The 25,573-nt window shown below is 46.3% G+C and overlaps 1 protein-coding gene across 2 annotated transcripts in view; it reads left to right on the plus strand.

The window, feature by feature from the left end:
• CLK3 (CDC like kinase 3) overlaps nt 1-25,573 on the plus strand; it is a 272,328-nt gene that overhangs the window by 198,422 nt on the left and 48,333 nt on the right. For both annotated transcript variants that reach the window (XM_085643786.1, XM_085643787.1), the window contains exons 7-12: nt 1,297-1,463; nt 2,533-2,627; nt 2,724-2,853; nt 3,153-3,235; nt 11,591-11,670; nt 24,355-24,445. In XM_085643786.1, the coding sequence (XP_085499912.1) occupies nt 1,297-1,463; nt 2,533-2,627; nt 2,724-2,853; nt 3,153-3,235; nt 11,591-11,670; nt 24,355-24,445 (646 nt within the window). The remainder of the gene's footprint in view (nt 1-1,296; nt 1,464-2,532; nt 2,628-2,723; nt 2,854-3,152; nt 3,236-11,590; nt 11,671-24,354; nt 24,446-25,573) is intronic.

The raw sequence follows: 25,573 nt of genomic DNA on the forward strand, positions 1-25,573 counted from the left end.
CAACTGATAACCATAGCATGTGCAAGGGCCAGAAATATTTCATACTTTGCCAGCCAGTGTGAAGGCTCATTAAGTTAAGTGGTCCTTCCTGTCATAAACATTAGACCTGGAAGTCAAATTCCGATAGTGGTAAGCCACCATTTCGTACTTCCAGTATCAATAAATTAAAAGAATTTAGGTGGGCAATGTAGATGCCTTTTAAAGTCTGATGTGCATATGGCTGGTTCCTGTCTGAGGTGGCATGGTGGGCAAAACAATGATGAACTGAGTTGCGGTCCAGAATATTTACCAGCATCTGGTATTCAGTTAAGCAATCCACCCATCACTTTATTTTCCTCTCTGGAGCACCCTAACATCCTGTACAAGTGTTCCCATATGGGGGTCCTATGCTCCCTGTGCCATGGAACTCCAGCTAAACACTACACATGAGGCCCAAATAAGAGGGAACCTGGCCTGGCATTTTGGGCTGGATTCTTCCTCTTGGAGCTGGTTCAAGGTTGATTTGCATATACTGGTTCCTGTCTGAGGTGGCATGATGGGCAACAAAAAGATGGACTCAGCCATTCCTCCATCACTTTTTATTTTCCTTACTTCACTCTTGAAAGCACCCTGTAGAAAATCATGTTATGTGCCTCCTTCATTTATTTGGGTCTGGCATTCAGCATTCATAAATTGGTGATGTTAGGGATGTTGCTGCACTCGAGAAAAGACACGGGCTCTGTAGTGTATTCAAAGTATCTCTCTTGCATTTTTACGGGGACTGCCCTATTAGGAAAGTTTTCATTAATAGTCCAATGAATCTTTTAGTTTATTTAGTTTGGTTTTCTTTTTAACCACATTTGTATCTTTAGACAGTTCACGAAAGGAGAGCATGTTTTTGGTATGTAGCAACTATTCCTGATTGTTGGTATATTTCCATAGATTTACATGAGATGTTGCTTCTACCCAAAGTGCATGAATTTTCTCTGACCATCTTTGATGTGCATCACCAAGTTGCCCACGTCAGCACTGACTATGTAGAGAATGGGGAATGTCTGACTTGTAACCTCTGCCATTTTTAGAGCAGCTTGTAGTTCGATCCTTATTGATGCTCAAGATGTGCAAACAGGATTTCTCTGTTCAACTGTTTTGGGTTCTTCCTGCACTGTTTGAGTAACTTACAGAAGAAACCAGTGTTGCTAAAGAATAGTTAGTGGCCAGTAAGTTGTTTCTCTTTGTCTTTGCTCGAGGTTTTGAGCTGCAGTGTCTGTAAATCCGACTGCTGCACAAATTACTCAATATCTCCATCTTTTCTAGCATGTGCGTCCTGATGTCCGATTGGTTCAACTTCCATGGTCATGTCTGCATCGCCTTCGAGCTGCTGGGGAAGAACACCTTTGAATTTCTTAAAGAGAACAATTTCGTGCCGTACCCCCTAAGTCACATACGGCACATGGCTTACCAGCTGTGCCAAGCCTTGAGATGTAAGTTTGAATCTGCACAGCTTGACCTTGGGGTTAATTCCCTTATAACATGTGAGTTGTTATGACTGCCAGAGGTCGAATATTGTGTTGGCTCTATTAAAGCAGTTCAGGCTGTATGTCTTCAATGCTCTTGTGGGCAGCCATTTCTTTCCCTTGACCTCTTTCTTTTGTTGCTTCAAAAAATAATTTAGAAACTAAAAAAAGACCATGTGAAAGGTTTTTGAGCTTTGGTGATTGTCATTCAGTCTTTGATAACATTTTTGGGATAGTTTACTGTATGTATATGCTTGCCTTTTGATTGTTTTTTTTCAAATTTTTACCAGCAAATGTGTTTGTAACCCGCAAAATTTTCAGTAAGCCTCCAGATGTTCATGAAAAAGGTGGTGTTTTCTTTACCAGTTCACTATCCGCATGTATTACTAAATAATAGTCTGATTTGTGTAACTGAGATTGTAGAAGATTTTCCTTGGCCGCTTGGAAATATTAGCTCAATCAACATTATAAAGTGTGATGCATAATTCTTCCGGACAGAATACAGATGTATAAGTAGTCTGGAAATTCTACTTGGATAACATGCCAAGTTACCCACACGAGCTGTGGGAATCCTACTAAAGAGTGAGGTTCTTATTTCAAATAGAACCTTTACAGTGATTTTTAGGGAAAATATTGCTGCTGCCAAACGGTACTGATAACATGTAGCCGGAAAAATAGGTTTAGGATGGAGAGAGAAGAGGGAAATTTGTTTCACGAAATGGTGTTGAGAATGAGTAGAGGGAGGCTTTGTAGAGCTGTTACCAAGGAAGACTGAGGAGAACAAGAGTCAGCACACAAACTGGATGCAGCCTGTATTGCTTTAGTAAAGGAGGGGGCAGAGAATGGCAAAGGGGTGTTTTAGAGCAAGCTAAAGCTTGGAACCAGGACATAAGGGTGCATTAAGTAAAGCCTAAAGGATTCAAGGAGGTTTGGTCTTTATTAAATGCTTGGCTACTCAGGCGAACTGATGTACATTGTCTTTCCGTTTTGTGGAATAACTCTTGTTCAAGAAATGTATTACATTATTCTTTTTCAGTTTTGCATGACAACCAGCTCACCCACACGGACCTCAAACCCGAAAATATCCTGTTTGTGAACTCCGCATTCAGTACTTTGTACAACGAGAGAAAGGTATGTTCTGGGGCACCACCAGATGGTGAAGGCTTATATTATTAGTAATTTGTATGTCATTCCTTGCCTATTGCTAACATCTTTATTATTCCGCAGAAATGTGAAGAAAGGGTGCTAAAGAACTCCAGTATTCGGGTTGCTGATTTTGGCAGTGCAACCTTTGATTATGAGCATCACACCACCATTGTGGCCACTCGCCATTATCGCCCACCTGAAGTCATCTTGGGTGAGAAACCTCACATACAGATTCTCCTGACTTCTAGACAGTAACATGGGGCTTTCCTTCCTTAGGAGTTCGACGTTTTCTGTATTCTGGCTTAATAACCACTTATTTTGTTCCAATACACTATTCTGATACTGTCTGTAGAATGTTTATGCTTGCGAGCAGTTCTTTAGGTGAGACTAGGCCTCGCACTGCTTTCCACTCAGTTTCTATATCCCATTAACGTCCCTCTCCCTCGACAGAATGTTACATTGTGAGCCTGCTCAAATGGCCTTTACTAAAGTGCGCTTCTCTTGTTGCAGAGGTGGGCTGGGCGCAGCCTTGTGATGTGTGGGGGATCGGCTGCATCCTTTTTGAGTACTACCGTGGCTTCACTCTCTTTCAGGTACAGTACAAATATGAAAGACTGAGCTAGCACAGCCCGTTTCTTTCTCCTTCCCCATACTATTCTTGAAAGAGGAAACTCGTGATCATGTAATTTTAAGATCTGATTAATCTTTTGTTTGATCTATGTCTCTATTACTGTGGCAGTGCTAGGCCCTTAGTCTGCGATACGGGGATTGTTTCCATTTTGATTTTCTTAAGATATCAATTTGATGTACTAAATTCTGCCTGTTCGCTGGCAAGTGTTCTGGAGCACTCGAAATAGGAAACCGTGTTCGAGGCATATGAGCTGCAGATTACACACTTTTGCATAGATCGCCATCTGGTGTTGGGCCCGGATGTTTGCAGTTTGTTTTTCCTCTTGGAAAGTCTTTGGAAGTCACGAGGTCGGTGATAACTCCCTTGGTCCGTATTGCGCATGGGCTTCGGCTCCATCCTCAGATTGTTTTTTTCCGCCATCGGGCTCGGATGTAATACTTCGCGCTCTGGTTCCGAACATTTCCAGTTCGACGATCGAAGCGGAATCCTCGCTCATCGCGGCATGGTTCAGATCCTGATCTCCTCAATCACCTTCTCTTCGACACACCTTGGATTCCAGTCGTCGACGGCGGCCTTCGGGCCTATCCAAGCTCCGGTCCCGGCTGATGGAAAGAACTCCATTCAAGAAGTGCCCTCGATGTGGGTCCAAATTCCCCCACACCGATCTTCATGAGGTGTGCAACCTCTGCCTCGCCCCTGAACACGAGGCTCGAGACTGTCCCGCCTGCAAGTCTTTCAGATCGAAAAAGACTATTCGAGATCGAAGGGCCAGACGAAACATGGCGCACTCCTCGACCTCTGTTCCAGTCGACATCTTCGGGGATGACGTCGAAGCTCCGGGACAGCAGCACACCGAAGAGGACCTCGTCAGTCCTTCCGAAGCCGACGACTCTGATGTGGAGGACATCACCCCAGCGCAGAGGGTCGTGAGTAATATACCCCCTCCCACACCCGCGCCTCCGGGCCTAGGCAAGACCAAAGACACTGCTTCGAACACCCCACCTTCGGGCCCGGTGAAGAAGCCTAATAAGCCTTCCGGTGGCTCGGGCTCGAGCCAGCCTACCAGCGGTGCCGATAAACACACTTTGGCACCGAAAAAGAGACCGGCCTCTACCTCGACACCGAGCTCCGCACCAAAGCCCTTGGTGTCGAAACCCAGCCTTTCGGTACCGACCAAACATCATAAGGCCCTCGGCACCGACACTCCTGCGCCGAAGCCTACCTTGGCGCCGACCAAAAAATCGGAGGTTCCAAAAAAGCACGGCATGGACAAGCCTAAAAAGCCATCGGCCCCGAAACCTTTGGCGCCGACCGAACATACATTGTCTCAGGAACTGTTTACACCGGATCCTTTGCAAAAGACACTTACCAAGGATCCAAAAACTGGACATTTGGCACTTTCTTCTAAAAAGAGACATTTGGACAAACCGGCTCCGCCTCCACCAAGGAAAAGACTGTGCTACCTCCCCTTTCAGAGTGCCTTCCCCACCTCCTCCACCCTCTCCACCTCTGCCCCCTCCACCCCTGCCTCATCGCTCTCCGACCCCGTCTCCAGACCATGATGATCAGGGGGACCCATACTACGATCCAGGGTATGTGCCAAAATACCCCACCCCTACAGGATCCCCAGACCCATGGGACAATTATAATAACCCAGACATTCCAGATGTCCCACAAGATGACCTTTATCCATCCAGGCCATCTCCACCAGAAGACTCATTAGGTTTTCACCACCTACTTCAGAGGGCGGCACATTATCACGGGGTAGAGCTACACACTGACCCGGTGGAGGAAGATTTCCTCCTTGACACCTTTGATACCGCACATAGGTCTACTTCTATACTACCTATGCTCAAGGGGGTAATAAAACATGCGCCAGAGGTTTTTAAAGACCCAGTCAGGGCTAGGGTCATTAACCCACGCATAGAGAAAGTATAAAGCTGCCCCCCCAGATCCTGCCTATATCAAAGGGCCAGCGCCACTGGATTCCCTAGTGGTCTCCACTGCATGGAAGAGGTCAAACTCCCAGGCGAAGCACCTCCACCTGACAGAGTCAAAGCTACTGGACGCGTCAGGAAAGCGCACTGCGTCACAGGCAGCCAAATATATGGCGTATCGCCAACACTCAAGCGCTATTGGCCAGATACGACAGAGCGCATTATGATGAACTAGAAACCATCATGCACCATCTACCAGAGAAATACAAAAATAGGGCCAATTAATTAATTCAAGAGGGTAAGACCATAACTAACCCCTCTATACGCTGTGCCTTAGACGCAGCAGACACAGCCTCCAGGGCCATTAACACTAGCGTCCTCCTCCGTCGCCATGCTTGGCTGAGATTTTCAGGCTTTAAACCTGAAGTACAAGCCTCCATATTAAATCATCCATTTGATCAAGAACATCTATTCGGCCCAAAGGTAGATGAGGCCCTCGAAGATGAAGAAGGACACAGATACGGCGAAATCTATGGGAGCCCTGCAGTCACACCCTCCTAGGCGCTCCTTTCGCCGCTCTTCCTTTCGGGGCACGGCCAGAGGCTACTCCTCAGATAGCGCGTCCACTTCCTACAAATCCCCTGCTCAATCCACCTTCACAAGGGGTTATCAAAGAGGCGGCTATAGAGGCAATAACAATAAAGGCAGAGGCAAAACAAATACTGCCCGCTCTGCCACACCGCCTACCCAATGACTTCCCCCTGCTCCCTCCAGACCCGCCCACTCCAGTCAGGGGTAGGCTACAAAATTTCCTTCACGTCTGGGAGACCATCACATCAGACATATAGATGGGTGACCCAAATTATTCGTTCAGGGTACTGCCAGGAATAGCAATCTACCCCCCCCCCCCCCCCCCCCCCCCCCCCCAACATCCCACCCAGGCAACGCCCAATGTCACAAGAACATTCCACGTTACTAAAACAGGAGGTCATCTCCCTCCTACAAAAACAGGCAAATTTAGGGGTCTACTCCCTATATTTTCTGATACCAAAAAGAGACGAGACTCTACGACCTATCTTAGATCTCCGGCCTCTAAACGCATACATACATTCGGACCATTTTCACATGGTAACACTTCAGCAGGTACTTCCGCTCCACTCCCAGAACGACTTTTTCACCACACTGGACCTGAAAGGCGCATACTTTCACATTCCGGTACACCATGCTCACAGAAAGTACCTCAGATTTGTAGTGGACGGGCAACACTACCAGTTCAAGGTGCTCCCATTCGGGGTCACAACAGCACCAAGGGTATTCACAAAGTGCCTAGTTGAGTGGCTGCACACCTCAGAAGACAGCACATTCACGTCTTCCCATATTTGGACGACTGGCTAATAAAAGCCACGTCCTACAACCAATGTGTACATCACACCGCCACTACAATCCAACTACTTCACCAGCTAGGCTTCACGGTGAACCACCAAAAGTCCCAGCTAATACCATCCCACACAAAGCAATACCTCGGTGCCACCATAGACACCTCAAAAGCCATAGCCTACCCCAATCCTGCCAGGATTGCAAGCATTCAGGCTTTGCGTCAAAGATTCATACCTCAACACTCTCTCCCAGCAAGAGTGTTTATGCAACTGATAGGGATGATGGCCTCTTGCATTTTCATAACGCCTCATGCAAGACTCCAGATGCGTCCACTCCAAGAGTGCTTAGCGCGCCAATGGAACCAGACCCAGGGGCAACTGACAGATCTGGTGTTGGTAGACTGTCGCACCCATCGCTCTCTGCAGTGGTGGAACACCACGAATCTTTCCAGAGGTCGAACGTTCCTGGACCCGGTTCCACAAAGAATCCTAACAGACGCATCGCTCTCCGGCTGGGGAGCTCACCTATTACACCTCACAGTGCAGGGCACATGGACGCCGCAACAAAAGTTTCTCCACATCAACCATCAGGAGTTACTGGCAATCTTTCTAGCCCTAAAATCCTTTCACACACACATTTTAGGCAAGGCAGTCCTTATTCGCACAGACAACATGACGGCCATGTACTACATTCAAAAACAAGGCGGCACACACTCTCCACAGCTCTCTCAACTAGCACAGAGCATATGGAGATGGGCAATTCCACACAAAATCTTTCTCCTAGCCCAACATGTTCCAGGAGTCCAAAACACCATGGCAGATCTGCTCAGCAGACAAACGCAACAGATTCACGAATGGGAACTTCACCCGCAGGTTCTTCACCCGTTCTTTCAGATGTGGGGGCATCCACACACAGACCTCTTCGCCACCCACGAAAACAAAAAATGCCAAAGCTTCGCCGCCAGATACCCACACCCATTGTCCAAAGGCAATGCGATATGGATGAACTGGTCACGCAAATTTGCGTACGCCTTTCCACCTCTCCCACTAATTCCATTAGTGGTGCGAAAGCTACAACAGCACTCCCTCACACTGATTCCAGTAGCCCCAACATGGGTCAGACAACCGTGGTACACCATGCTGCTGGAACTCTCGGTAGTGCCACACCAAAAGTTGCACCTCTCACCATGCCTCCTAACCCAGAACCATGGAGAGATCAGACACCCGGACCCAGCTCAGCTCAACCTTGCGATCTGGCTCCTGAGATCCTAGAATTCGGATACCTTAACCTTCCCCCTGACTGTATGAACGTCATCAGAGAAGCTAGACCCCCTTCTACTAGAGCCTGCTACGCTGCAAAGTGGAAAAGATATGTTGTTTATTGCCATAACAACACACTCAACCCTCTAGACGTATCTATACAGCACATCATATGCTACTTACTCCATCTACAAAGGTGTAACCTAGCATATACATCCATCCGGCTACACCTCGCAGCAATTGCCGCCTACCTACAAAGCAGACAGCACCTATCACTTTTCAGAGTGCCTGCCATTAAAGCCTTCATGGAAGGCCTCAAACGAATAATTCCCCCCAGAGTACCACCCTCACCTGTGTGGAACTTAAATATAGTTCTCACGAGGCTAATGGGACCGCCTTTCGAACCTTTGCATAAATGTGAACTGCAATTTCTCACATGGAAAACAGCTTTCCTTGTAGCCATCACTTCCCTTCGAAGGGTCAGTGAGATGCAAGCACTTACTATACAAGAACCTTTTCTCCAAATGCACCCGAACAAGGTTGTCCTCCGTACCAACCCAAAATTCCTACCCAAAGTCCTTTCCCCCTTTCATCTAAACCAATCGGTAGAATTACCGTTTTTTTTTCTCGCAACCTCAAACTGTTGCAGAAAGGGCTCTACACACACTTGATGTTAAAAGGGCCTTACTTTACTATATCCAGAGAACACAACCTTTCAGAAAGACAAACCAACTGTTTGTCTTTTTCTCTCCACCACATAAAGGCAACCCCATCTCTAAATCAGGGATAGCTAGGTGGATTGTAAAATGCATACAGATTTGGTACCACAAGGCAAAACGCACGCTATCTGTTCCCCTAAAGCCCACTCTACACGAAAGATAGGGGCTTCTATGGCTTTTCTAGGGAACATCCCATTAGATGATCTCTGCAAAGCAGCTACATGGTCAACACCGCACACTTTCACTAAACATTACTGTGTAGATGTGCAAACCAAGCAACAAGCTAGTCTGGGCCAGGCTGTACTAAAAACACTTTTTCAAACCACTGCAACAGATACCGGTGGTCGCCGCTAGGGTTGGGAACTGCTATATAGTCTATGCAAAAGTGTGTAATCTGCAGCTCATCTGCCTCGAACGGAATATGCTACTTACCAGTATGCATCTGTTCTTGGCATGTAGAGCTGCAGATCTACACACGCCCACCCGCCTCCCCGGCTACCTGTATCTGTTCCAGTCTATCTTATTTAGATACAACACACATGGGTTTCTTCACTATTATTACTACGCTCCATCTTTCCCTGTTGGCGAAAAACAATCTGAGGATGGAGCCGAAGCCCATGCGCAATACGGACCAAGGGAGGAGTCACCGACCTCGTGACTTCCAAAGACTTTCCAAGAGGAAAAATAAACTGCAAACATCCGGGCCCAACACCAGATGGCGATCTATGCAAAAGTGTGTAGATCTGCAGCTCTACATGCCAAGAACAGATGCATACTGGTAAGTAGCATATTCCTTTTTCTTTCACCCCAGACCTTAGAGATACAATGAAGCCCACCAATGTACCCAGATGCATCATTGATCTTGTGGTCCGTGAGCAATTGTTGTGCCCTCTACAGCAATTTTATAGGCACCCATCTATTTCAAGGTCCAATTCAGTTATCACTCGAATTTATTTACAAAATGTTATCATTTTCAATTAAAAACATAAAACACTAGTTACCAGGATACCCTACAAAAAATGAATAATGCACTGCAACAGTACATAGCAAATAGGTTTTAAAAAATGTGCAAGCAAATACATATAATAGGATAAAAATGAGAGTTCAGCAAGTACATATAATGGGTTTAAAAAGACAAGGAAGTATGTAAAATGATGAGGTTAAAAATGACAAGCAGGCAAGTGTAAAACGTATTGAAATATATCAGATCACTGCAGCTTCTAACTAGCAAACAACAACTCTCTCACCTACACAAGCCGTCCTATGTAGTGCATCACAGTGGCCAACATCTTCCAAGTTCACCACAGTAGTTCCAAATTCCGGCCACAGTGGCCATCATCTTCAAAGTTCGCTACAGCAGTTTCAAATCTTGCTCAAGACGATCCATGCAAGGTCAGTTATTACCACCCGCCAGGTCCTCCTGAGAAATCATGGAGCTATTTGATGTATCTGTGTCATCATTCGGGGCCAACCAGCAATCCACAAGGTACTGCCATGCTATAGACCGATCAATTGTTCCCTTTCCCTCTTTTCAGCTTTCTAAACACAGCACTCTCATCACTCGAATGTATATGTACTTCAAAGTTTACAAACAGATCCCCTCTTATCGTTTGCCTCTCTACCTCAATTTAGCCTAAATGGGTACTCCACGGCTGCCCTGTAAGTTGCTCCCTGATACCTGCTTATATCGCTTTGGTATCAATTTGAGAGGGATCATCAAACGCATCAGTTTACATTCATGAGCAGCATTTCTAGATTAAACTCTCCATACAGAATCCTCATCTTTTTACTATTCAGTGTGGTGCCTGCTGCACAGTTGCCTTTTTGTAGTAATGAAGAACATTTCTAACACTAACACACTGCCTGAGCCCAATGTACTCTTTGTTGTAAACACAGTTTTTACATGTACTGCCAACTGTTTTGTACCTACAGTCTATGCTTTGAAGAGTCATGACTCTATCATTGTGGTATATAGCGCTACGCAATAGCAAGTGCACACTAAATCCATAACCCAGATTTCCAAATCAGATGGTTGCTGGTGCTCAAACCCTGTTCTTTGAATGCATCACATTAGCCTTTATGATAAGAGCAGATTAGCTCTTTTAGGTTATTCCATTCCCGGAGGAAATGCAATCACATCCGCTCCCCCTCATGATGTAACGCCACTTGCTCCTTTTGTTGGCCCACACCATCTTCAAAACCAGCGGCATCCTTTACAAAGCCATCAGGATTTTCACCCCCACCTTTCTCACTGATAAGGTCACCTTTTCAGGTGGCTCTCGGCACACCCGCAGTCAGGACAAGGGAGTGTAAAAAACTGAAGAAAAAAATCAAGCAACAGGCCATTTCTATCTAAGTATGCAGGATCTAGAACAACATCCCGTTCTGCACCAGGACCACCCTAACCCTTCTTTAATTTAGGAAAGAGTTGAATACACTCCTTTTAAAGAGGACTACATCATGATGCAGTAGCTCTTAAAGAATTCTGCAACAACTTACACCATTTTGTTTTACAAACAAATATTTTACTATTTTCTACCATCAACCAAATTTCCATCCTCCATGTTAATTGAGAAAGATATGCTGCTCTTCCTTGTTTGGTTTTATACTCGCCTGTCCTAAATTATTTCCTTTAGTGAACTCTACAGTCTTCACACTTGAGGTGCTCTAGGTTTTTACTTTGCTGACAAAATGGTGGGGTTCACAAAATGTGAAATTACAATCTAGAATGTGGAGGTTGGTTCTGTCCATACGTCTCTGCCTATGCAGAGATTGATAGTCGTGCCAGCGATTTTAAGGGAGAGTTGGTCATACTTGTACATGTGTTTTTAAAAAAGTTAATCTTGTTCCCATTTCTTTGCCTTCCTTCCCATTTGCTTTAATGCAGCTAAGTTCAAGTGCTTGATTCACTTTTTTAAAAATAACGAACAGATAAACAGTAGTACATTGCTGCATTCTCAAATGTACTGTCTGCCTTATTTGAGTCCTATCCAACTGGATGAAAGTAACTTTTTGTTCTTTGCAGACGCATGAAAACCGTGAACACTTGGTTATGATGGAAAAGTTCCTTGGACCATTACCAACACGTATGATCCGCAAAACAAGGTGGGAGTCTCCCTGGATACCCTACCCACTTCCTGATCTCATGATTTTTGTAGTAGGAACAGTTGACATGTCGATGGTTTACCATTTCAGCTTATTGCCTGTTAAGAATCCACTTTTGTTGGTTCTATTGATTTTATCCCAAATCCTTGATATTGGCTATTGCCAATTGTCTGTTTTCAGTGTCCTACCCAAATGGCAGCCAAAATATGACCAATCTATTTCCTAAATGTTTTTGTAATTCATGATTTGATCACCATTTATTTAATTCAGAAAACATATCAAAAGGTAATTTTACAACTATTTTTTAAATTTGGTTGATCTCATTAGAGTAGCCCTTTTTACTTTCATCAACTCCTGAAACTCAGGAACCATTAAATATTGACCAAAACTAATGTGTCAGCTACATAACGCTTAAACGGTGTAAATAATGAACCTTACAGTTTATTCGCTTAAGTACCAGTTTCAATACATACTTTATACCTATTGGCATCAAGTTAGCAAAATCACAGCCATCTAACTCCAGAAGAATATATTGTAGTAGAAACATGTACCAGATGGGGAAGAGATGTGCCAGCATAGAATGATAGTATTTTAAATGTCTAACAATTTGTGAACTTGTAAGCGGTAAGTTTTTTGTTTTCCTATAATGGCTCCTTCTGAAGAACTAATAATTGACTTTGTACTGTAGCTGAACTCCACCTGGTTTATGAAGAAATATTCCCAATGTATCCAATCGCAACCTGGGCGTCATCCTGGACTCCTCCCTATCGATGACCAGACAAGTCAACGCCGTCTCCTCATCTTGCTTCCACACCCTCCGCATGCTCCGCAAGATCTTCCGATGGATCCCGTCCGAGACCAGGAAGACGGTCACCCAGGCCCTCGTCACCAGCAGACTAGACTACGGAAACACCCTCTACGCCGGTACAACAGCCAAGCTTCAGAAGAGACTTCAGCGTATCCAGAACGCCTCCGCCCGACTCATCCTGGACGTCCCACGACGCAGCCACATCTCGAGCCACCTGAGAGGCCTGCACTGGCTCCCGGTCAACAAAAGGATCACGTTCAGACTCCTCACCCACGCACACAAATCCCTCCACGACCTGGGCCCAAGATACCTCAACGACCGCCTGACCTTCTACACGCCCACCCGCCAGCTACGATCCGCGAAGCTCGCCCTCGCCGTCGTCCCTCGCGTCCAGAGAGCCACCGCCGGAGGAAGATCCTTCTCCTACCTGGCGGCCAAGACATGGAACTCCCTGCCCGTCCACCTGCGGCTGACCCAGGACCACCTCGCCTTCAGGAAACAGCTCAAGACCTGGCTGTTCGAGCGGTAGCAGACCCCCTCCCCCAAGCGCCTTGAGACCCTTCCGGGTGAGTAGTGCGCTATATAAATTCCATGATTGATTGATTGAATTTTTATGACTGATTTTCAACATTAAGGTGTTGACCGCTTTTTGATTTGCAAATCTGATAGATTTCTAGCCGCAGATTCCATAACTTAGAATTTTACCCAGGCGTCCGACTAAATCGGTAAATTTTTTTCTTGAGCAGTACCCCTGCAATCCAATAGGGGTCATCGTCTGCGCCAGAAGTGGCATGCACAGTGTATAAGCACCACCTCAATACGGTGATGTCAGTTCTCTTGTTTACGTAACAATCAGCGTAGACCCGGGATGACCTACCCTTAGTCCATTTTTTTTTTTTATCTTATTTCTTTTTCGCCATTTTGTTGAAGTTTTCCGTTTTTTTTCCTCTTGTTGTGGCAACTATGTCAACTACAAAAGCTTGCTTCAAGCCCTGCAGCGCCTGTCACCTTGTATGCCTCTGGTGCCTCGTGCGCAACCCGAAGGCCTTCTCTTATTGCCATGCCATCCACCTAAAGGCCTTAAGGGAGAGATCCCTCAAGTGTCTGGCTCGACAAATATTCTGGTGCGCTCGAAAGAGGAACACCATTTCCGCAGATCCCATTCGAAAGGAAGGGCGTGGTCACGCTGTCAGAGAAGCTTTTCACACTTAAGTCATCGGCCATTTGTGTAAATCCCACCACAAGAAGTAGTAGTTGAAGCATGCTTTGACTTAACCTCATCCTTCAGCCGATGAGATGAGGGAGCGTCACTCGAGGCCTGGCTCTGCGTTTGAGCCAACGCAAGGGCCGACTCTGTGCCTCTCAGAGTTTCAGGGAACCAGAGCTACCACTGCCCAATTGATAGGCTGTGCACCTCATATTTGGGCTGCCCTTTCCTCCAGCGCGCCTCGGGCCCCGTGGGTTCATGAGGAAACCCTACTGGATCCAAGCCAGTGGCTCCGGCACCAGTCGAGCCCAAGGGATCTGCAGATGGATTGGCGTCGGTCATGCCATGTTAACCTTTCCCGAGGCCGACTGTCCCGGCCCTGGTGGCACCATCCCCATTTATCTCTGACACGGAGCAGGAGGGGTGTTGCCCCAACGCTAACTCCGGCACGCTAACTCCGGCACCAACTGGAGCCATGCTTTCCAGGCCAGAGCCTGAGCCTCATTTTTGTGTTCTAGGGTTCCGGGAGGAATGGGAGGGGTCACTGGACCCTTAAGGATACCATCCTTATGACATCTTGGACTGGTGTATCTGGGTGAAGACAGTGGAATGGATACTTCTCGAGATGCTGGCATGTTTTCTCTCCCTACCTTGGCTATGGTGGAGGGAGCTTAATTCTCACTGGTGTTGCGGAGGGCGGCTGGGGTCCTGGACCTTGGCTTTCCCTCGGTGGCAGTCTAGACTAATGTTTTGACGGAAGTGCTTCAGCTGGGAGAATCCTTTTCAGAACCACTTCTTCCATTTATGAAGCACTTGTTGATGTCCTGCTTGGGACTTGGTCCAAGCATAACACAGAGGCTCCTGTGAACAGGACAATTGCCAGCTGCCACGCCCATTTCCAGTGGAGATCCAATTCCTCACAGAACACCCTATCCCAGACTTTGTGGTCAGTCAACAATATCTTTTGGGCCGCTATTCCCATGCTCTGCGGGAGACGGTTGCGCTGGTGCTGTCAATGTTCCCAGAGGAGGCTCGGGCCATCCGTTGGAAACGAAGCGGAAGAAGCTAAATTCACCATTAGATGTGGACTGAACACCACCGACTCATTGGCAGAACAGTTTCATCTACGTTGGCCCTGTGGTGCCACACCTGGTTAATGACTACTGGCTTTTCTGGGGATGGGCAGACATCACTGGACATGCCCTTTGATGGCTCCTGGCTCTTCGGAGACCAGTTGGATTCAGCCCTGGAGCGCTTTACGGGCAGAAGGGCTACGGCCAGGTCCTTGGGCATTTCCATGGCCCTCTGTCACCCTCAATCCACTATTCGTGACCACAGAAGGGGCTTCCAGCCACATCCATACCTGCACAGCTACTGAGACGCACAAGCTTTCCAACCTCTGCATGGACGTGAATGCGGTTCCTAGCGGCACCGGAGGTCAGATAGCCAGCAGTCGTACCAGTCCACGCCCCGCACCTCCCCTTCTTTAGCAGCCACATCCTCCAAACTCTCCTAGTCTGCAGGTTTGCCATCATGGGCACCCAGTGAGTGGCAGGATTCACCATCGCCATGATGGCAGTCCATAACATCTGACAGGTGGGTTTTGCACATTGTCTAAAGGGACTGTTCCCACCCCTTCAAGACTACCCCTCACTCCATGCTATTTACTTATGGCAGGCTGGCGTAGGACCACCTATACCTTCTCCACCAGGAAGTTCCTGTTCTTTTGGCCAAAGGAGCCATAGAGAGAGTGTCGACGCCAGAAGTGGGTCATGTTTGCTATTCCCACTATTTTCTGCTGCCCAAGAAAGACAGAAGCCTTCATTCTATCCTCGACCTGCGATCTCTCAATTTCTTCCTCAAGATGGAGACGTTCAAAATGCTCACTCTTGCTCAGGTCCTCTTTGCCCTGGATGCAGGAGACTGGATGGTAGCTTTGGACTGGCAGGACGCATATTTCCACATTGCTGCCCTGCATGCCCACGGGTATTACCTGTGGTTCATGGTTGGCCCAAGCACTTTCAATTCGCTGTGCTCCCCTTTGGCCTCACTAGCGCCCCTTGGGTGTTCACCAAGGTGATGGCAGTCGATGCAGCTCATCTGCGGAGATCGGGAGGGGAAGGGGGCAGTCGTCCCCTATAGCCATGACTGGCTGTTGAAGGCGGGCTCTCCCCAGGCTTTTGTCTCCCACCTCTAGACTACTGCAGGCCTCCTTCATTTGCTAGGTTTCACTATCAACATGACAAAGTCACACCTGACTCCCTTTCATCAGAGCCGTACTGGACACGGTGCAGATTTGGGCCTATCCTCCAGAACGGCGAGTCCAGGATATTCAGGCTAAGATACTGATGTTTCAGCCTCTATCCTGGATTTTGGTGAGACTGACTCCACGACTGGGCCTCATAGCGTCCTGCAACCTGCAGGTGGCGCATGCCCATTGTCATATGCAGGCTCTCCAGTGGGACCTGAAGGTCCAGTGGATGTAACATCCGGGATTCTCTCCAATATGGTCCAGATCTCAGAGGGAACTGCAAAAGACCTGCAGTGGTGGCTTAGAAACCTCGATTAGGTCAAAGGCAGACCCCTCTCCCTTCCCCAACGTGATTTGACAGTAGTGACAGATGTGTCACTCCTGGCATGGGGCAGCCATCTTGGAGAGGTGATCAGAGGACTCTGTTTTTCTGCGTAATGCAGACCCCACTTCAATCTGTTGGAGCTCCGAGCAATCCAATTTGCATTGAAATCCTTTCCACCCTCCATCAAGAGAAGGCTAGAGCAGGTGGTCACAGAGAACACCACCGCCATGTGGTACTGCAACAAATCTGGCAGGGTGGAGTTGTATACCTTTTGTCAAGAGGCTCTGGATCACTGGACATTGCTTGAACAGCAGGGCATATCCCTGGTGGTTTAATATCTGTTGGGCTCTCTAAACGCCATAGTGAATCACAAATGGTGTCTCCATCCAGAGGTGGTGCATGGTTCTCTTTCAGCAGTGGGGAGATCTGTTCGCCACCGACAACACGCAATGTCTCTGCAGGTTGGAAATTCTAAGGTAGTTCTTGCTCGGAGACTGTTTTTGGCTCGAGTGGAGCTCAGACCTGCTGTTTGCCTTTCCGCCCATACCACTCCTACTCAGAGTTCTCAAGAAAATCAGGCCTGACCGGGCCCAAGTCATCCTTGTGGCTCTGCACTGGGCATTGAAAGTCTGGTATTCAAGCTGTTGAGCATGGCCATCGGTCCTTCGATCAGGCTGCCACTTCATTGATATTCTGTTGCAGCAGCAGGAGAGGTTTCTCCACCCGAACCGGTCATCGCTCAGTCTTCTTGCATAGAGATTGAGCTGCGACAGTTGACTGCTTTCGACCTTCTTCCTGAAGTCTGTAACATTATCTCTGCAGCCAGCCTTTCCGCCACCATGACTGTTTACGCCTGCCGTTGGAGAAAACTTGTGACATGGTGTATATGTGAGAAAGTGCCTCTTTTAATATGGTTAGCCCCCACTTTTTGCCTGGTATTGATGTGGTTTTGATTGTAGTGCTCAGGGTCCACAGTGCCAGTGCTTCTTTCCTAATTAAAAACCTATCCCCAATTGGTACTTCTGCCCCGTTGTAAGTCCCTAGTAAGTGGTACCCTGGGTACTTGGGGCCTGGATGCTGAAGAGGCTCCCCTAGAACCCCCTCACTAGTACCATGCCACTGCACTTGCAGCTTGCATGCCCTTGTGTGGTGAAAAACAACAAAGTTGGCATGGCACCCTGCCTGAGTGCCATGCCAACCAGCACTGGCTGTAGGTATAGGTAAGTCGCCCCTCTGGCAGGGTGCACTATACCACATGTGAGGACATATCTGCATGAGTAGTTATGCCCCTACAATACTTAAGCAAATTCTTAAATATTGTAAGTGCCAGGGAAACCATAAGGAGTACGTGTGCTGGAAACTCAACAACTTGAGTTCCCCAGCTCCATGATGGCTTCCCTGAAACCAAACAACTCCTTATATCCACACTGATGCCAGTGTGAGATTTATTAAAACATGTACACAGAGGGCACCTCAGAGGTGCCCCCTGAAAACCTACCGACCCTGGTGTGGTCACTGACCGGCTTTAGGCAGCTTGCCACACACTGACATGTTTCTGGACCCCAGAGTGGAGAGTCTCTGCTCTCTTGGACCAGAAACAATGCACATCCTGTGCAGAGGTGTCATACCTCCTCCCCCAGGATGGGCCCAGTGCTCGAAGGGGAAGCTTCAAAGGCCTGCTGCCTTTGTGATTCGACCCCGCAGCTTCTGCTGCTAGCAGCAGATGGCAGCCCCTGGTTTACAACCCCACTTTGGGTGGAAAAACTTAGAAAGGCTAAGAAAGTTGTGCACACCTTTGTTCACTCCACCCCTCAGGTGGCAGAGATGAAGTTAAGCACACTTTTCAGTCCTCTCCATCCTAAAGGTGTGTGGACTCCTCCAGTCAAGGCTAGGTCTAAGCCTCCTCCCACAGTAATAGTAGTTACCCCAGGTAACGTGCCCATTGGCCCTACCTGCTACTCCCTTGATTTGCCCCCTAAATTTAGTATTTAGAAGGCTCCCTTAGACCTTGAAACTTGTTGCCTGCGACCCAAGTAGGATAAAGAAGACGCCTTGCAGCAAAGCCTGAAGACAACTGACTTGGCCCCAGCCCTACCATCCTGTATCTAGCTTTCAAGATCCTGTAAGAAGACAACGCCTTTTCAGCAGCCAACGACTTCCAGAAACCCCAGCAAGACTTCCTGAACTTTGAAAAAGACCAGAACTCCTGAGGACAGTGGTTCTGTCCAAAAGAATCCAACCCAAAGAACTCTGGGGCCTGTGGATCTGCGAGTCCTGCCCACGCTGAACCTGACGCCTATGGCCCGTGTCCAGGTGGCCCACTAACCCAGACCAGGTTCTTCATCAATCCTGACCTCCATTCCAGCATTGGCTGACCCTTCCTAGACTCCACGAGGATGCCTGCAGCCTGAATGAATGCAGAGACTCCACCCCCCCACCCCCCCCCCCCACCACCACCACCACAATCGGCTCCGGTAAGAAGACTCCGATGTTTAAAGGCACCCCTACACTCAAAGCCCCTGTGCATGGTGAGCTGAATCGACGGTGCCCTTACCACCCACTACATCTCTACTTACCTCTGCTGTCGTTGGTCTCCCTCCTGCAACATCCAGTGCGACGTCTGCAGCCTATTTGTTAAAAGCAAAACCCTCCCTAAAGAGCATTGGGTGCCTGACGCTAAAATTGCACACTGCACCCTGTCACCCCTGTGCTGCTGGTGGTGTATGATTGGCGCTGCTTTGTGACCCCCCATCCTCCCCACGCAATGCTAAATCTGTACCCCAAAGCTTGGCCCCTGCAAGTGATTTACAGACCTGCTAGAAGTGTGGCTTTAAGCATCCCCAGTCTCCATTGAAACTCATTGGGCCGAACTCTGATTTTGGCTTCTGCACCCTGTGCTACGTGTGGTGCAGTTTTGATACTCACCACACCCTTGCCCCTTTGTGACCTTTCGTCTCGAAGAATGGAACTGTACGTGTAATACTCACCTGTTGATCTGCATTAAAAAGTATTTTTCGGCAGTTGCTTAATCAGCCATCCCCCTTCAAATCCCCTAATGTGAATAGGTCTCTGAAAGGTTTACTACATTTTTACACAAAAAAGGCATTGCTCCACCTTGACCGCACACGAGAGTTTTGGGTGGACGGCCAGCTCTTTGTGGATGTCAGAGCAAAGAAAGGACAGACTGTACAGAAGAGGACCGTCTCACGATGGATCATGCTCTATATTTAAATCTGCTATGCATTGGCTAAGAAACACCCTCCTCAGGGTTTGCACATTCCACCAGAGCTATAAATCTGAAACCACTGCTTTAGCTCGCAGAGTTCCAGCCCTAAACATCTGCCAGGCAGCAACGTGGGCTTCCTTGCACATGTTTACCAAACACAACTGCCTGTACAGTCTGGTCTGTAGGGATGGGCACTTTGCTCATTCGGCCCTGCAGGACTTCCTTGTGTGAAATTGGTCCGCAGACTATAGTATTATTGGTATTGGTTGGATATCTATTCTAAGGTAAGGAACTTGTACCTAGAAGTCTCTCTCTCAGATGAACAAGTTACTTACCTTTGGTAATGCCTTATCTAGTAGAGACTATTAGCTGCAGATTCCTTACCGACTTACCCATCCACCACGCTCTGTGAACGGATTTCAAGTGACAGAGCTTTCCTCCAATGGGACTCTAGTTTGCCAGACAAGTGGCCAGTGTAATTAATAGCTCTGCACTTCTGGTGTGTAAAGTTGCAAAAAGTAACGGACGTCTGCATGCTTGGGTTGCGCCTATATAGGCACGGGGCACATTACTTCTAGCGCGGCCAACAACAGGGCCAAACGATGACACCTACCGGCATGCAGGGGAACTGTTCTAGAAAAAGTTTCGGATTCAGTCCAACGCCTGAGGATAATTCGAAGGTAAGGAATCTTTGGCTGGATATTCTCTACCAGATAAGGTGTTACCAAAGATAAGTCCCTTGTTCAAAGCAACGTAAGATGACCAGTTAGCAATTGAAAACAAAGGCATCTTTAAGTCATCTAGGTTAGTTTCTGTTTTTGGCAGCCACATTTTTGATAGAATGGCGACGTTCACATCTTCATCAACATCTAGGAAGTGGGCCTAACCTTCAGCACCCTTTTTTGAATTCTCCACTGAGGTAGTTAATAGAAAAGAGCTATTAGGAAACTATATCTTTTTCTGGACTCCCTCTTGGAAATAATCCTGCTCCTCATGGTCAGTGCAACATCTAAGTTTCTAAGCAGGTCAAAACGAAATGGCCTGTCCTAAGTCTAAAAAAAAAAAAAGCAACCGGGCCCATTCTCTGGTAAAACATCTGTTTGTCATGTATCAGTTCTTCTTGTGATATCCAGACAGGTACTAATCCTCTGCCCCCGCAAATTAGAACTAACCAAAGTGTTTACTATCTTCAGAATTCAAAATCTTATTCCAGTCGTATGCGGGCTAGAATGAAAATAGCATTGTTGTCCTGTCTGAAATCGACATGTCTCTGCTCCTTTTTATTTCGTATCAAAGTTCTACCTTGCATCCAAAACAGATTCTGTAGCTGGCCACTACTGAACAGATTTTATACACTTAAGACATTTTGCAACAGCATGCTGTTTTGAGTTTCTCCTAACATTTCAAGCATGCTCTTTAAAGGGACAAAGTGCATAGAGGAATTTCATGGCCCGCAAGGTTTTTCAGTAGTTAAATGCTTGCTGCTGACATCTGTGATCTAGAGGTAACAAGCTTAATCCCAGCAGGGTCATATCAGCCTCCAATCATTACAGGGTCAACCAATTATGAAATTGAGCAACAGTAACACCTTTTATTTACAGTGAATGTAAATGACACTAACATGATATGAAACGCTACATGAAATAGTAACTGACTGCGAATGCTATGTGAAATGCCTTTTTCAGTCTGAGAATAAGGGTCACTTGGTAACCATCTTAAACTCTTTGAGATTTAATGCAGGGAATCCTGAAAGTGAACAGTGGCTTCCTGACAGAGACCACCTGCAAACATAGGTCTGCAGAACTGAAAAGTAGGAGTCGGGTGTTGCTCTAGCCCAAAGACAAAGGAATGCTTGTATTTATGGAAGTAACATGCACGCAGGGAAAAATAGAAGTTGAAATATTCTTTAGATTAAAATAAAAGATCCAGAAAGCGCACAAGAATACAGACAGCCTAGAATTGTTATACACAGGCATCCAGTGAGATCTCCCTAACCGTTTTGAAACCTAGATTGTTTAGCTTTATCCAAACAGCTTAGTGTCTAACCCAGCGGACTCCAACCTTTTGTGTAGTGAGAGCTACTCCTGATCAGTGGAAATCATTCGGAGCTACCAAAAACGGGCACCTCAAGCATTGCCTCGCTGCTGCAGTTATATGTGCGCGCATGCAGGGGTCTTCTGGGTGCTTTAAAAGTCAATGATGAAAGCTATTGGCCACATTATCCTTGGTAATGTGCTTTAGGCAGAACCCCTCCACCCCCCTAAAAAATACTCCCCTGATGTTCATGTGCTACACTGTTCCTTTGCGCAGGTGCATAGCTTCCATTGTTGCAGCAGGAGCAGTGGTACCGGGCTCAAAGGTCTAAAGGGCCCACTGAACCCTGAATACTGCTTCATTTTATAATTCAAACAGCAGCTAGGAGGTGCATTTCCATTCTTGCATTGGAGCCCTTGGAACACTGGCTACTTAGCACACAGCCGCCTACCATCGCTGTGTGCATTACCACAGCACAGACTTGGCAGTATCTCAATACTCCGTTACTGAGGATTACGGAATACTCCAGGGGCGTGCCGGACCCCTCAGCATTTGAATGATAACCTGAGATAAAGTCAGACGATCTTATGAAAGTAAATTGTCTCAGGAATGAGGAGTGCTGGCGAGAGGGTCTTTATTCCTGGTTGAAGAGGAACAGGAATCTAGGTCCACGAGTTGAAAAAGTTACATTTTTATTACTGTAGTTGCAGAGAATGTAGGGCGAGTGCCAACTTTTCAAACATACACTAGGAGCTGCAGGATACATGGGTAACCTCTAGTAGTCATCCCATTTGTACTAATTTAGGAGGGGCGAGCTAGACTCGATCTATAACTTGTAAATTACATAAATGGGACCTGTTTCTCTTTAAAAAAAAAACTATTTGTTCCAGCGTTTCTTATTGAGCAATAACTTATGGTACTTTGCCACTGTCCAATGTGTTTGCCACTTGGTAGAATGGTGAAATACTCCCTTATTTCACACGCAAAACACCCTTATGTGAGGGTCCACAAAACTATGCCCATTTCCAGTCTAATCTCACTGCAAATACGTTCTGCTGAGTGGCACTTAATGAGACATCCCTACAGCAGCAGTAACAGCAAGAGCACACCTCAGAGTCCCCTTTCAAAAAGAGCCGTATTCATGTTGTGTTTTGTATAGTGGATTTGGTTTCACTTATATGCATTTTCAATTTCCTGGCATTTACTTTTCAGTGAAATTATACGTGTGTTTTTTTCTGAAGGACAATTTTGTTTCTCTCTGCATACTTCTACCAATGTAGAACGTGAAAACTTAAACAGCCACGTAAAATTGCCATTCATGGCGATCTTCTGACATGACACTAATTATAGTGGATAGCGATACACTAATTGTGAGGGCCTTGCACTGTCCCGAGACGTGCCACATGCGCCTTAAACATTTGGTGCTTTGGTTCTCGCATCCATCCTGTTATCTCAGCCAACACATTAAACACACGTGCATTCTTTTTGTATTTATTGTTTTAAATTCCCTCCATGAAGCTGGTCCTCCAAATATCATAGCCCCACACTGTGTCAAAAAGTGGAGTCCGGCCACTTGCAGGGCCCTGGTGCTAGGCATCTTTAGAGATTTGTTTCCCAGCTCTCTGCTTCAGCCCGGCTCTAGGCTCTGAGCCCGGCGTTGCCAATAGCCACAGTCTTGGGCCTGTTTCTAGATTCCGGTGCTATGCTGCTGCTTGCTGCCACTCAGGCCTATTTGCAAGCCAGAGCCCATCCGAGCTTGAAGGTAGCAGGCACGGTCACAAAGTGTCCCTGAGCGCGGTTCTAGGCAGCACCAGATAGGAGGCGCACTCCCTCGTGATGACAGGATTTTGAAATGCGTAACCCGCTCTCCCTCAGCTGACCCGATAGCTGCTGGCATGGAGAGGGCGTAAGCGCTAATTCACACACAAATGGAGTTACAGATAAAAGATGCAATATAAATATGCAAAATGTAAACGACAGTGTTATTTTGTTGTAGGCATGACCTGGCTTTGTTAGTGACGCTACAAGGTCGTGAGCGCCTCCGATAAGGTTGGAGAGCTGACCACTAGCTCACGGTCGACGGGTTGGAGTCACCTGGACTAGCCAGTCCAGCTCACAGTAGTCATCAGTCCAACACAATTCTTTGAATATCACATTCTTTGCCTATCACCATACATTATCCCAATTTATCATGAGGAAAGTAACTGTCTCATCAAAGTTCTTGTACCTTAAAACCAAAGGTACAACTTAGTTCCATAAAGGGCTGCACATAAAGGTTAAACAGAATCCGTCATACCACTAGCGCTGGGGGAACTCCACCTGCAGCAGGTATTCTTGAAAAGCGGAAACGAGCGATAGGGAGGCATAAGGATGACTTGAAACCAATCAGCCAGAAAGGATCAAAATAATTGAAGGGCAGAACTTGCAGCCATAAGACCGTCAACCAGGATGCAATTGTTGACAGTATTGTAGGCAGCTAACACAGTAAAAGCAGCATGGTGTTGACTTTGTCAGAAGAAAAAATATGTGGTTCCATCCAGTGTAACCATTTACTGCCTTTTAAATTTAGACTAACGTACATCCTGTGGTGCAGAAAAATCGAACTGTACTTGATTAACAATGAGGTGGGTTTTTGTAAACATTTTGTAATGATTTTTCCTCTCTATGCAGTTGGTCCTGCTCTGTCAAATATGGTCCAAAAAGGGTAGAAATAATTTAAAGAGGTGAAAAAACGTTGCAGAAGCATGAAATGTCTGCTTTCTTTTTATAAAATGCATGCTTTGTTTTTAGGTATTACTTATTAACAAATGCTCACTTTTTTCCCAACCACTAGAAAACAAAAGTACTTTCACAAAGGAAAACTTATCTGGGATGAGACCACATCAGATGGGAAGTACGTGACTGAGAATTGCCATTCTCTTGAGGTATGTTCATCATATAGAAGAAGAATGCTCTTGAGCAGATAACTGCTCTGATTACTATGAATGCTCGCTGGTATTTTTGTCTTAATTCACAAACATTCTATCTGGGGAGAGAGAGAGAGAGAGAGAGAGAGCGCGATATGTGTATATATATATATATATATATGTGTGTGTGTGTGTGTGTGTGTGTGTGTGTATATATATATATATATATATATGTATATGTGTGTATATATATATATGTATATGTGTGTATATATATATGTATATGTGTGTATATATATATGTATATGTGTGTATATATATATGTATATGTGTGTATATATATATATATATATATTACATTTTCAATGGCCAAATCTTTGAAATAGGACCACTAGCAAGGTCGATATTGTCATTTCAAATTGTGTTTAACGAGTGACACAGGTATATCAAAACAGGTTTGTGATGACTTTGTCCGGATATGCTAATCTTGTGTAATATATCCATGCAAGTGTAATATATCCATGCAAAAGGTGGTGCTAATGAATATGTACCACAACTAATCAGTTACATCCCGAAACGTAATCATATCGTAGAGATTGTCATTTGTGATTAACTGTATACAATTGTCCCACTCCAACATGGCGCCCACAGATGCCCCTGTAAGTCCCATTTCGATGGCTATGGTGATATCGGAATAGTATGTAACTGTCGAGCGTTGTGCACAATGGTGTGTGAGCAAACCCCCAGAGGGTGAAACGCGTCACGTTGGGTTTATGAGGACAATAAACCCCCTTTGAAAATTCCTTGGTTTGCGGTGTATTCCTTTCTAAGGATCCAAGTGCACGTGTGGAACTCCGTTCAGCGTCAAAAATATAAATCTTGTAGGTGAGGGTGGGTACAAATGCCTTATTAAACTCCATATTGCACACACATCAGAAAATGTCTTCAGGTACATGTGAGTTTTTGTTATGTGCAGCATGTATAAAGTGCAGTACCTTTCTAGTTCCTTCCCAATGTCACTCTTTCAGAACTGTTCTTTGTCTTAGTGCCTCTCTCTTCTATCCTAGTAAGGTATTGGGTAAGCTCCAGCAGCATGTTTTATCCACTAAAGGGAGTTTATTTCCTTAAATGGGGGAGAGTGTTTGC

Source organism: Triturus cristatus, chromosome 3_1 (genome assembly GCF_964204655.1).
Source record: "Triturus cristatus chromosome 3_1, aTriCri1.1, whole genome shotgun sequence".
Taxonomy (NCBI): Eukaryota; Metazoa; Chordata; class Amphibia; order Caudata; family Salamandridae; genus Triturus; species Triturus cristatus.